We start from the raw sequence: 13,885 nt of genomic DNA, 5'->3' as shown, positions 1-13,885 counted from the left end.
TGGTATTAGCTCTGCTATGGTCATAATTGAACTTGTTCTTGCAAATCTTCTATACTGTTTTAAGTGGGAATTGCCCCTTGGAATGAAAAAGGATGAAATCGATATGCAAGGAGCTCCTGGGGTCACAGTGCACAAGAAGTTTCCACTATTCTTGGTCGCTGCTGCTGCTGCAAATGTAAACCCAAGAGCGTAAGAAGAAGAGATGGTGGGAAGCAGCTCCTCAGAGGCGTTGCATAGGTGATGCCAAAATCAAGACATCTCAAGACGCGTGATTTAAATTCCAGTTTACAATGGGTTAGTTGAATTATTGCAATCTATTCCATTTATTAGCATAAATTTTCCAGCCCTCAAGGAAACCGTTTCAGTGGTCATCCCCAGTCCATTTATAAACTCTTCGCATTTGTATATGATCAACAACAACATTGATAAGCACCAGTATTAAACTGTATTAAACTTTGGGATCCAAATTCGCGTACAGATGGGTACCACCAGTTATGGATTATGTGAAAATTAATATAGATGCATCCTTTATTAAGATACCTTATACAGGGGGAACTAGTTTAATAGTGAGAAATTCTGTAGGTCAATGTCTTGGAGCAAAAGGGAGCTTCTTCAATGGAAGAATGATAGAGAACCAGGAGGTGGAGAAGCTGGAGTGCTTAGCAATGAAGCAAGCAGTGGAATGGGCAATTACTAGAGACTATCTAAAAGTTATTTTTGAATCTGATAATGAATCAGTAGTGAAGTCAATAAATGAACAAATATCTTATGTTCATTGGAGAAACCATGGAACTATCCTTGACATTAAGTTTCTTTTACAAAACTATGGTTTTTATTCCTGTCAGTCAGTCAATAGGCTTAAGAATTCTTTAACAGACAATGTAGCTAAAAAAGCTAGATCTTTTAGAATGGATTTTGAATATGTTCATAATCTTCCTCAAGACATCTTAGATTGGGCAAAGGAAGATTTCACTATATGTAATCACCATATTTAAATCAATGCAATTCTATTTTGAATCAAAAAAAAAATTCGCGTACTGAGCGGTTCAAAAAACCGAAATCAACATGTATAGATACATTCCTAAACATCTAGTGTTACATCTTGAAGAGGAAATACCAAATCCTAAATCTTCCTCCAGACATCTTAGATTGGGCAAAGGAAGATTTCACTATATGTAATCACCATATTTAAATCAATGCAATTCTATTTTGAATCAAAAAAAAAATTCGCGTACCGAGCGGTTCAAAAAACCGAAATCAACATGTATAGATACATTCCTAAACATCTACTGTTACATCTTGAAGAGGAAATACCAAATCCTACACATTCATATGAAAAGAGATGGACATCTAGCAAGAGTTGACATTCTAATTCACGTTCAGCTATGTCTGGCTTACGTATATATACATGAATTATAAAACAAGCCAATTACAAATTGACTTCAACCATCACAAAATCTTTCCAAAAGAAAAAAAAGAACAGAAACAGCAAAGGAAAACCAGAAAACATAATCAGACAAAACCAGCTCTTCTCTCCTCGAATGAGTACTCAATCTCACGTGTAACTGGAGGAGCAGGAGCCGGTGTCATAGCAGTCTGCATGGGTGTATAAGGAGTCTTAGGCACCACCACTCTGGGGGTCATGTTCTCTTCATCCACCAGACTATTTACCTTTGAAGGTGTCGTGTAAACTGGTTGTAGAAGATTTGCTGTGTTGACCTTTGCTGAGACAGCAGAAGTAACAGGAGAGAAGGGTTTTCGTGTCATGGGTGATTCGGTTTGATAAGCATTAGTGGAATTGAATGAGTGCTTTTTCACAGGGAGACCAGCAATATCTAAACCTCTACTTCCTGTACCAAAAAAAAATCCAAAGAACATATGAAGTGTTAGAAAAAGATCATGTCTGCAAGGATTATTACCAAGGGATGTTGAAATATCATATGAAATATAAATATTAACCTGAAAATAAAGCGGAAAACCAAGGTTCAAATAGTCGGATATAAAAATTTTAACAACCTGCGGATAAACCTGCACCATCCTCCTGCTGATGTACACGATCACTCTTTCGCATTGATTTTGGCGTAGGTTTGGGAGTTTGCAAGTTGGCTCCACCAAGAGAGAGTCTTCTATGGTGACCACCACCACCTCCAGTTGATGGTCTGCTTGGTACCTTCTTTGTACTCTGAGGTTTCGAAGGACTTGGCTTTGACCCAAACAGAACTTCCTGCTCTGCTATTAGTTGTCCCTGCCGCTTCTTTTGGTCTCGCTGCCTTTTAACTTCCTGCTCTTTTTCTTGTCGTACAATACTGTACTCTTCGAGCATAGAAAGAAGTCGAATCTGCATATCAGAGCAAAAGAAGAAAGTGCCTTAGTCTGATGAAAAATAAAAACCAGTCAAATCAGATAGATTTTTGAGAATTCCAACAATCTCAACTAATGAAGGAAATTGCTTTTGGTCCTGATTGGTGCTTCAAAACTAAAGAATGGAAGATTTGAAAAGGAAAGAGGGAAGGTCTTACGCCATCATAAGTAAACTCGACACCTCTTTCATTCTCCCAAGCTGTGATTTTAGATGCCAGGGCCTCAACCATTGCTGCTCCCCCATTGGAAAATACCACAGTTCACTCAGAAGTTCAGAACAATGTATTGATTTAACTAAACAAGCCCCATAATGGAAATAGACAGTGTTGAGTATTTACCTGGCAGCTTGTTAACTGCTGCACGAGCTTTTTCAGCGCGCTTCAAGGTCAGATGTGCACCTCGCCCGGCATTATAACGATTATCATCCTGAAATAAGCCACGCCATATCAGTCCAGCCAAAAGGAGAAGAATAACATGTTCCCAGTAGTTCACCAAAGACTAGATGTAATAACCAACCCTATTATACTCCTCAAGCCAGGCCTCCTCCTCGCAGGCAGTCATCCATTTTTCAACCCTTTCAAGTATATCTTTCCTACTAAAAGCTTCCTCTTTGACCTTTGCAACTTGAAGCTCCGTTTGTTCCAAAACGGAAGCAGGGTCAATGGCTCCTGGAGATCAGGAAACATTTACACGAATGATAGCTTATGTATATTAGCAAGGCGATTTGGTGTTCAACTTTTGGCAAAACTAATACATACTAGGGAAATATTTAGGATACCTGATTCAATAGCTTCAATTGCATGTTGCATCCCACACTCTGCCTCTACAACCATGTGGGTACGCCTGCAAATTTCCTCCAGCTCTGACCTTTTCTTCAACACAAGCTCTTTCATCTTGCTTGACTTCAGCTCTTCCAACCTGGAAACTTCTGTGGCCACCTGCATCATAAAATCACCAACATTATTTCAAGAACTTTTCCTTTCACTTTTTTCTTACTCTTTTGAACCTGTTTTGGTACTCACATAGTTAATGAAGTCAACAGACAGAGTGTTGGGCTCTGTAATTTCATGCTCTGAGGCAGCAATATTACAGGTAACATTTTGGAACATTTGCTGCTCCTCAACCGGTGTATCCATTAAGTTCCATAGCTCCAACATACTGCTGGCAAGATCTTGAAGCTGCAAAGACTCCAAAACTCAGCAAGGAAGAATTTTACACATATTTTATTCTTAAACACTCTGCTAGTCCACAGAAACATAAGCTTTTATCCTATCTATGTACATAAATTTAAGATTGTAAAGAGAGATAATTGTCAAGAGAGAGGAAACTATTATCATTCCAAACCTTCTGCATTCTTTGCCTCTTCACTTCTCTTAGTCCATCTATTGCAGCAGCAAGCCTGTGAATTGTATCATTGCTTATATTCTTGGCTCCTTCAGAATCATCCAAACTGGAATGAACCTCCCTCACTGTGTGATTGAAGTCAATGCCAAGTACCAAGCACAGTGAGTTTAAAGTGCTTAGGTGATCCAGGACTTGCTTCATCCTGTCACTCTGCAGATAAACAAAAGAACACGACTTCAGAAAGCCAATTGGCAATTCTTAGAACCTGAAATCTCAAGGAGAATAAATATACAGACCTTCTCCATTTGTAGTGCCTGCATCTGTCTATGCAAGTCTTCAAGCTTCTTTAAGGATAAATCAGTTTCATCAATAACTGTTTTGGCAAAGGAATTTTCGGCAGGTGTAAATATCTCACTTGCAATTTTCTGAATATGGTCAAGAACTTCGACAAACTGATTCCGCCTCTCCCATTTTCTTTTCTTCATCTCCTCAAGCTGTGGAATAATGGCCCTCAGCTCTTCCTTTAATTTGCCAGTGCTCTTCCGATCAGCCTGAAAACATGAAACGAATTGTTTAAAAAGAGTAGATATCAAACAAGTAAAGAAATCTTAAAACTCAAGGGCCATTTCAACTGTAAAGATACAGCATACAGGTTATTCACTTTAGTCACCAACCATAGAGAAATTCAGAGAAACAGTACTAGCATGTTTATCATCATTCAGAATTGCTTTATAAGCAGAGTTAACAGAGAAGATCTCATTATGATGTTGTCATTTAAGATGGTCAATACCTTAAAGAAAATCCTAATTTCCAATATCTTGGCAACATTATCAGTATCAAATAGAATGAGCATGCACTTTTGATTTCCTAGTCTAATTGTCAATAAATTGAGAAACTTTATTCATATTAATAGAAGCAAAATGAGAGTTTAAAAGATCAGGGATACAAGTACTGATTTATACTTCCAAATGTTGGTAGACTCATCATTACCTACTTCCCAACAGTGAAATTTTCTAACATAATTCAGCCCTTGACAAATACCCCTCCAAACCCTAGCCATTTTTATTAACATTATCGCTAAAAGGATGAACATTAATAAAAATACTTACCTTGTAGAACTTGCACCCACAAAACATCAAGAGAATATAATAGTATCCGAGCAAGCTTACAGAAAAGAGCCTTATTAATTAAGATCAACAGTTTGTTTAATGTTTATGCCACCAAGATATCTAGGGTTGAGCAATGTCCTTCCAAATGCTAAGAAACACCCCCTTATTACCTTCTTTAATATCCCACCAAAATCTCATTCGGATGGAATCCATCTTACCAAATACTGGAAAAGTTTTAAGAACTTAGACTCCCTCCCTGGTGCTAGCTAGTCTTTCCCTAAACTTATCGATGTTGGTAGAAAACGATTGAACTTTACTCTTCTGAAGTAACATAAGAATACCCAAGTTTTTTTAGCAACATCAATTTTGATAGAGTTGGGCAGCAAGGGGTAAGGTACCAGATTTGTCAAAATAGACAGACTGACCAGAAAACATGCTAGTATGTTTAGAGAAAATCAAGCAGTTATCTGCAAAAAATTAAGTGCGACACTGATGGAGAATGAACATTAACTCACGCGTACACACCTGTCTGATGTGCACAGGCCGTTCACCCATTGCTGAACAAATAGCTGCTACCTCTGCTTCAGAATCTGCAATTGCTTGCCTTAGCTGAGCTCTAGACTTGTTAGCTTGGTCTACCTTTCTTCTGTATACTTCTAGACACTCTTGTTCAAGTTCATATAACATCTTGTCTCTGTCAGCATCAGACTCTCCAACTTCATCCCATATTATCTAGTACACAAGAATAAAATTAAGATTTACTAAGGCTTTGTCATCTCAAAGAACTATTTCAGTAAGAAGAAACATGATAAACTCGTCTCTGGAAATTAAGGTTTAACATTCACCTGAAGCTCATATAGCAGAGATCCACAAGTTGTTTCTGCTTGGAGAAGCTGATCATTTGGAGTATTAGACATGTTGATGCAATTTTTCTCTGCAAACAGGATATGATTTTAGTATTACATCTAAAATTATCCCCACCAATGTTTCAGACAGCATTATATTTGACACAAATACTCAGACAATTAACATAACTTGAGGAGGATAAATTGATGACAAAAGAACACTGCAATTCAAAATTAGGCATGCCTTTGTTTGTGTGCTTCAAATTTACCTAGACAAAATTATTTCAGAACCACAACATAAGATAAGATTATAAACACTAATTTCAAACCCTAATCCAAACCGCAAACCTCGTGTAACAAGTTTATCCATCAATCTCATGAATTGTTAATAAAGCTCAAAACAAAATTACATAAAAAAAAATCGTTATCTACTAACATAATAACTGTGATTCTTCCACAACACCTTCAATCATGGACGAGTTTTCTCAATAATTCAGGAAAAAACATAAATCCCTAAACAGATCTACAAATAACCTACATTCCGAACTTCAACATAGCTAAATCCACACCATTATAAAACAAATCAAACAAAAAAAAAGACAAATGAAAACGAACCTGATCGAAGAGGAAGATCTAGAGAAACTGAAAAATCGTGTTATAACAACCTCCAATTTGTACAGTAATAACTAAATCTCTCTGAAATTGAAGAAGAAGTTCAACCGATCCAAACAAAAAACCGAAAAAGAAGAAAGAATTTCAAATCCCTAGGAAATACTTTTGGTGATTTCGTCAAATAGGTTTTGATTTTGAGATCAGAAAATAGGGGGGGAAATGTAGCCGTTTAGATGAATGAGACGTTTTTGAGCGTTTTTTTCTTGTGAGAATTTTTAATGTTCTTCTGATGATAATGAGAGAAGCTCTGGAGGTGTGGGGACTTGGAGGAAATTGGGGAAAGAGAAAAAGAGAGGAGATTTTGAAATTTAAATATCAGAGAGATAAATAAAAGAAAGAAAGACAAAGTCTCCGCCTGTAAATTTGTTGCAACGGATTCTTTTTTAGTAATAATAAAAAGTAGACAAATATACAGATATATCCTAGTAACATCAAAGCGGATGGATATTATATTTAGAGCGTTGGATGGAAACTTTTCTTGAGATTTGTGGTGAAACAGATGGGGATGTGTGTTTGTGATAAGATTCGGATACATGGTGTATATTCTTCTGTTGGTAAAAAAGAGAGAAATAAGAAAGATACTCCCACCGTCCCACTCCTAAGTGACCTATTTGAAATTTGCACAATTTTTAAGGCAAGCAAGGAAAATAGTATTTTTAATCATTTTTTACAATTATACCCTTATGAATAATAACTAGTGAAATTTAAAAATGGTTTATCTCTCAAAATACTCCACGGATGTTCGCAAATTTCATACAATTAAAAAGCATTTTAAAACACCTACGTAACGAATATAAACATGCCTATCAAATTATACATATTTCATATATTATTTATAATTAACTAAAAGGATAATTCCGGAATATCTCATTGTTTAGTGATATAGGTCATTTATCATTGGGACAAAATCTAAAATCAAATAGGTCACTTAGGAGTGGGACGGAGGGAGTATAAAAATGTCTCTGTACTTTAAATGAAAAAACAAATTTACTCCGTGATTTATTTTTATTTTTATTATATTTTTGTAAATTTCGAATGGAAATTAAAGTATGGAATGATTTTGAATGTGACCGTTACGGTTGGTTGATTGAGGCACATGCTAGCCACGTGACGTGATGTGTAAGCTTTGGGATCCAATGAAAATGAGATCAGATATTTGTCTTAGATAGGCTTGTTGTTGGGAAATGAATGTTTTTATCTGCTTTTCCGATCGAAGCATTTGACTTGTTGAATGGCAGGAGGTAAATATTTTTGTTTACTACTTACTTTCAGGTTGACTAATGCAATTGACTTGTCGAACAATTGAAGGAAGAAAGCGCACATTGGTACAAACTAAAAAAATGTTAAAGAGTTTCACAAAATGTTAGGTGTTTGATCTCTTACCAACTACAACTCTACAAGTCATTTAGGATCCGTTTAGCACACAATTTATTGTACTACACGTAGTTGTAATTACTTGACACTGGAATCACCCGTAATGGGATTTTGGTGTTTGGCATGGGACAGAAGAACTAACCTTTTTATTTCTATATTATTGCTCATTTTTGAAAATGATAATCAACCCCATGGAAACATGATTATCTGTTATTTGATTTGTTTTATTAAATCAAAAAATTTCATTTTCTGATTTTCATTCCAGTTTGCTTGATAGTTGATTATCCATATACATCATCTTAATTCATCATCAACATATATAAATCAAATATAAAATCTTTATCAAGGGTTATCATCAACATAAAGATTCATTAAATCTTGATATTTTCTTTCCATAACCAATGATTATGTGGATCATTTTACCAAACCCAAAATACCTAGATCGGAAATTTAATTTTTCTATCAAAACCCAAATAGAATCTTCCGATTTACCGATCTACGAAATCAATATCTATGATCATTAAGGAACAAAGAATTAAATGAAGAAGGAGATGATTATGTGTTTTGATTAATTATCAATAAAAAAAATTCATCTACTTATGAAACCCTAGGTTGCAGACGTTTGAAGTTGAAGAAGAAGAAGAACATCAGAAAGATGATGAGTTTTCTTATGGGAAGATAATGAAAAAAAAAATATAAAATTTTAGTCAAATCAAGTCAAGTGTAGTTTGACATAGGTAATAGAGAGTAAAAACGGGCAACATTGAAAAACTTGGTTTGGAGGTCTGCATTCTATTACGCCCTATTGAGGTAGTCGGACTACTTAGGTAGTTCTTATGTCGTGCATTTGGGCGTGCCAAACATGAAATTTTAGAAGTAGCCTCCTATTACTTCCTTTGGCTGCACTCCCTCCTCCAAATACACGATGCTAAATGGACCTTTAGCTTGTTCACCTGAGTTCTTATGGTACAGTGTGCAACAATCACCAACCTGTGATGCTCCTTGATTGGGGACAAATATAAGTAACGAATGTTTTTTTATTTTTTGTTAATAGAAAATTGAGATTTTATTGAATTTAAGAAATAGTTATGTTGTCTTGGTCAATCAAAGTATTGATCCAAGTAGGACAATCATAATACCAATCTACTGAACTTACTAAGGTTTTTGTAAATTTAGCTAGAGAATCAGCTAGACTTTTTACAAGCCTATGAATATAACTACATTCTCAACACTCAAAATCTGAAAACAGAAAAAGAACATCTCCAATTATATTGTTTGTTGTCCACTTCACTGAGTTAGGATTTCCTTGGATAGCTTTCACAACATTCAAGCAATCTCCTTCTAGACATATTCTTCTGAGTCCCCTTTCTTTCGCCCATAGTACTGCTTCCAAAGCTCCTAAAAAAGCCTCAACTTGCTCTGCATCTACTACTTTTGCTGGGAGACATCGCACTCCAATGCATTGACCTGTAAAGTTTCTTGAGATTAGTGTAATACCAGTAAATATTGAGCTATCAATAAAAGAAGCATAAAAATCTATTTTTTCCTCACTAATTGATGGAAGTTTCCATATATATCTATCCTGATTATTAGGATTACTCAAAGCATTATGAGTTGGAAAAGAACTATGCCAGTCTTCAAGGTTATTAACAATATTATCATCAATGTGATCCACATTAATCTGGATATTTTCAAAATTCTTAGAGCATCTAGCTTTCCAAATATACCAAAATATGAAACAAACATAAAGCTTTTATGATCTACCTGTACTCCAGAGTAACCTGCATTGAGAATGTGACACAACCAATCATGCAGATTAGAATTTCAAATTGTGTGATACAAATTAGGGTTAACTTTGTTCCAAACATTAGAATCCACAGGACAGTCAATAAAAATATGTTGAATGGTCTCAATTTCATTAGAACGTAAAGAACATGTAGAATTCCTATGTTTAGTAACTCTGGCTAGCTTCTCTTTAGTAGAGAGATACTTATGAAGGCATTTCTACATAAAGTGTTGGATTCTTGGGGGAAGTTTTATCTTCCATAAAGATTTCCAGTTAACAGACATATTATTTTTAGTATTACAGACTGCTAGAGACTCTTCAAGAATGACCCTGTAAGCAATTTTAACTGAGAAACAACCATTGTGAGCAGGAGACCATCTTAGTTTATCATAACCTGAGAAAGGAATTCTAGTCCTTGATATTTCATTAACAGTATCCTCATCAAAAAGAACTTTGATGGTATCCAAATTCCAATTCTGTGTGTCCCTATCAATAAGTTGACTGACATGTTCCATATTTGCTGAGTAATTAGCAGAATCTGGTGGTTTATTCTTATTTGGTATCCAGTTATATCTGCAAATAGATATTTGGTTACCATCTCCTATTTCCCACACATAATGCCTTTTGACTATATCTAAACCTTGGCAAATTCCTTTCCAGACCCATGATCCCTGAGAAGAATCAATACCATATAGAGGATTAGTATCATAAAAATACTTGCAATTCAAAATTTTAACCCACAACTCATCTTGATGGTTTAGCATTCTCCATGCAAGTTTGGTTAGAAGAGATAGGTTTAAGATATATGTCCTTCTTATATTCAGTCCTCCTAATACTTTAGGAAGAGCAACATCTAACCATCTTTTGGGATAAACACCTCCTCCTTTTTCATCCTTACCCCACTGAAAATTCATTTGGACAGAATCCATTTTATCAGTGATATTTTTGGGCATAGGAAAAACAGCCAGTTGATGATTAACCATATTCCCTAAGACATGTTGCATTAGAACAGTTCTACCTGGGGGTGCTACAAACTTTCCTTTCCAGGTGGCCAAATTAACCTTGTACATGTCTATCAAATGAGAAAAAGATTGACACTTATCCCTTTGCAGGAGTAAAGGAACACTAAGATATTCTCCTGCAAATTCATTCTCTTAATTTGCAAAATATTAGAAATAGTATTTTTTAACATCACCTGGGACTCTAGAACTGAAAGCAACAACAGACTTATCAAAGTTAACATCTTGGCCAGAAAATTTACTAAATTGCTCAATAATAGAGACAAAATGATTAGCTTCTCTAACTCTAGATTTTATGAAGACTAAATAATCATCTGCAAAAAATAACTGGATAATAGGGGGAACATATTTAGTTACTTTAAATCCATAAATCATGTTACTGTCTTCAGCAAACTTAATAGATCTAGAGAAAGCTTCCATACATAGGATAAAAAGATAGGAATGAAGAGGATCTCCTTGTCTTAATCCCCTTTGAGGATAATATAACTTACCTGGAGCTCCATTTAGAATAATGGATGTGAACACTGTTGATATGCACTGCTCAATCATGTTACACCAAATGCCAGAGAAACCAAGAGCTTTTAAGTTTTGCTATTAAGTGTTAGAGCATTGCTCGGTTGAACCCACCAAGCGTTGGTATGTCAAGTTTGGTTGTCATATTTTAGTGAATCAAAACTCATGTTAAGATTCGCTTGATTATGTACTAGAGTTAAACTTCGTATAGGTTATCTTGAAAGTATTAGGATATGAGACATTAAAAGTATTGCGAAGTCTTGAAGATGTGAAGAAGCAAGGAGCTACAACGACAACAATCATCCTTCCACTTGAGGTTAGTGATATTTGACTTGAACTGTTTCATTCCCTAACGTATCTTTCAAGTCGTGCATATTGAAAACATAACTGCGAAGCATATATGAACTCTAGATAGACATAGTATTAAGGAATACAATACAAGGTTTATTGCTTAACCACTAAACTTTGTAGATAAGACATAGCCATAATCATTTGAATGGTATTGTGATTATGTATGGGTATGAGGTGAGGATTTCATCCTAGGGAACAATGTTTACATATGTTCTAAGGAAGTAAGTTCATAAACTTGTTTGTGAACCGAAAAGGAAATTCCCAAGAGTTATTGGTTTTGTTATTCATTTCATATCTTATGAACAACCAATATGTGTGATAGAGTATAACCTCTCACAACTTGTTGTGTTCTTGGTAGAACTATTCACAAAGTCCTGACTTATGTATTGGTATAACTTTTATTAGTAAAACCAATCTTAAGAAATCACATGTGGTATGATCGGATTATTTCTGACCTTGAGGAAAGGGAACCGATCCTAGTAAGGGAAAGGGAACCGATCCTTAAAAGGGAAAGGGAACCGATCCTTGTATGGGGTGCAACAAGGTTTATAGCAGAAAGGGGAACCGATCCTATGGACATGTGCAACACATATAAGTTAGATACCATATATATGTGGGGAACCGATCCTAATACCTAGTCAACCGAATCTTTGGGAAGCTAGTATGACTATGCGTAGTACTCACATGGAGGTAGAACCGAAACTTGTTTTGGTAGAACCGTTAAACCCATGATTGTGATTGAATGTTGGTTTGATCAATCACATAGTTCTTGAAAGTCAGATGAACCAATTCTAAACTTGTTTGGAAGTGTGGAAAATCGGTTTCAAGGTTGTAAGTGTGAAAGAGAACTTACAAAGTAAAGATGTCGACAAACTTTGAAAACCTGTTGTGAATGTTTATTTCTATAATTGTTCAAAGATATTCCTTAACGGCTAAGGGAAGAGAATCCCAGGATCGAAACATAAGTAAGTTAAGAATCTTTTAATTAAGGTTATTAATTTCTTTTTTTAGGGAAATTACAGAATTAGTAATGTGCATTTACTAATTAGATTTTCCGAGATATTTCGGTCGTTATTTTTGAACAGAGCATTTCCAGGAATTATGAAAACCGAATTTGTTCTTTAATGAATATCTTGAGAATATTTTCGGTTTTGGAAATTCCTTGGTTTCCAAACTTCCTTGTCTATAAATATACAAAGTTTGTTTTTCTAGCAAACTAATCCTTCGTAACAACGGATTTACTCTTTTGTTGTTGTTACTGGTGTATCCGCCTAACGGAGAGGAGGGTAATATAATTAGGTGAAATCTCTTACGCCGCTCAGTTTAAAGTCTTCTTTGGGATTGAGAAGCTCTAGCGCGACCCATTGGTGGGAAACTAGATAATTGTGGTTTATCTTTGTTTTTGATTGATTTGATTGACTAACGGTGGTTGAAATATGATTGCACCTAGTTTGTTTATTCTTGAGAATCTTCTCTTCTGATATAAGATTCACTCAAACTAGTTCAGAGTTTCGACGAGGATCTTTAGACTGTTGTTAGTTCTAAAGACGATCTTGTGATAATCCATTGTTAACAGAGTCTGTTATTTGCGTGATTGATCACAAGAGATTCAAGTGATTGTGTACAGCGGGAGTATTTTCTTTGTTATTATAATGTCAACAGCGGCATTTTCAAGGATTGAATGTAAGCAGTTTTACTGTGCTATTGAATCGGGAATCAAGCGAAGTGTAATGAATTCTTGTAATTTTTTTATCCATATGATGTAAGAGTTTTGTCACTAAAATTGACAAAGAGGGAGATTGTTAGAGCATTGCTCGGTTCCAAGCGTTGGTATGTCAAGTTTGGTTGTCATACTTTAGTGAATCAAAAATCATGTTAAGAGTCGCTTGATTATGTACTAGAGTTAAACTTCGTATAGGTTAGCTTGAAAGTATTAGGATATGAGACATTACAAGTATTGCGAAGTCTTGAAGATGTGAAGAAGCAAGGAGCTACAACAACAACAATCATCCTTCCACTTGAGGTTAGTGATATTTGACTTGAACTGTTTCATTCCCTAACGTATCTTTCAAGTCGTGCATATTGAAAACATAACTGCGAAGCATATATGAACTCTAGATAGACATAGTATTAAGGAATACAATACGAGGTTTATTGCTTAACCATTAAACTTTGTAGATAAGACATCGCCATAATCATTTGAATGATATTGTGATTATGTATGGGTATGAGGTGGGGATTTCATCTTAGGGAACAATGTTTACATGTGTTCTAAGGAAGTAAGTTCATAAACTTGTTTGTGAACCGAAAAGGAAATTGTCATGAGTTATTGGTTTTTTTATTCATTGCATATCTTATGAACAACCAATATGTGTGATAGAGTATAACCGTTCACAACTTGTTGTGTTCTTGGTAGAACTATTCACAAAGTCCTGACTTATGTATTGGTATAACTTTTATTAGTAAAACCAATCTTAAGTAATCACTTGTGGTATGATCGGATTATGTCTG

The 13,885-nt window shown here is 35.3% G+C and overlaps 1 protein-coding gene across 2 annotated transcripts; it reads right to left on the bottom strand.

Annotated features, from left to right (window-relative positions):
• Positions 1–1,242: 1,242 nt before the first annotated feature.
• LOC113306992 (65-kDa microtubule-associated protein 3-like) lies at positions 1,243–6,670 on the bottom strand. Of its 2 annotated transcripts, none has more exons than XM_026555930.1 (12): positions 6,275–6,669; positions 5,660–5,748; positions 5,340–5,546; positions 4,002–4,256; positions 3,706–3,915; positions 3,384–3,539; positions 3,140–3,299; positions 2,878–3,029; positions 2,700–2,787; positions 2,520–2,593; positions 2,017–2,338; positions 1,243–1,850 (listed from the first exon to the last, which is right to left on the bottom strand). In XM_026555930.1, exons 2-12 carry the CDS (start codon positions 5,729–5,731, stop codon positions 1,513–1,515), a joined length of 2,034 nt encoding a protein of 677 aa, XP_026411715.1. In that variant the 5' UTR covers positions 5,732–5,748; positions 6,275–6,669; the 3' UTR covers positions 1,243–1,512. The 2 variants fall into 2 exon arrangements, with proteins under 2 accessions (XP_026411715.1, XP_026411716.1); XM_026555931.1 differs by having other exon boundaries at positions 1,709–1,850; positions 1,960–2,338; positions 6,275–6,670.
• Between the last annotated feature and the right edge of the window lie 7,215 nt (positions 6,671–13,885).

The sequence above is a fragment of the Papaver somniferum genome, chromosome 8 (genome assembly GCF_003573695.1).
Source record: "Papaver somniferum cultivar HN1 chromosome 8, ASM357369v1, whole genome shotgun sequence".
NCBI lineage: Eukaryota > Viridiplantae > Streptophyta > Magnoliopsida > Ranunculales > Papaveraceae > Papaver > Papaver somniferum.
This window is presented reverse-complemented; position numbering and strand designations above follow the sequence as displayed.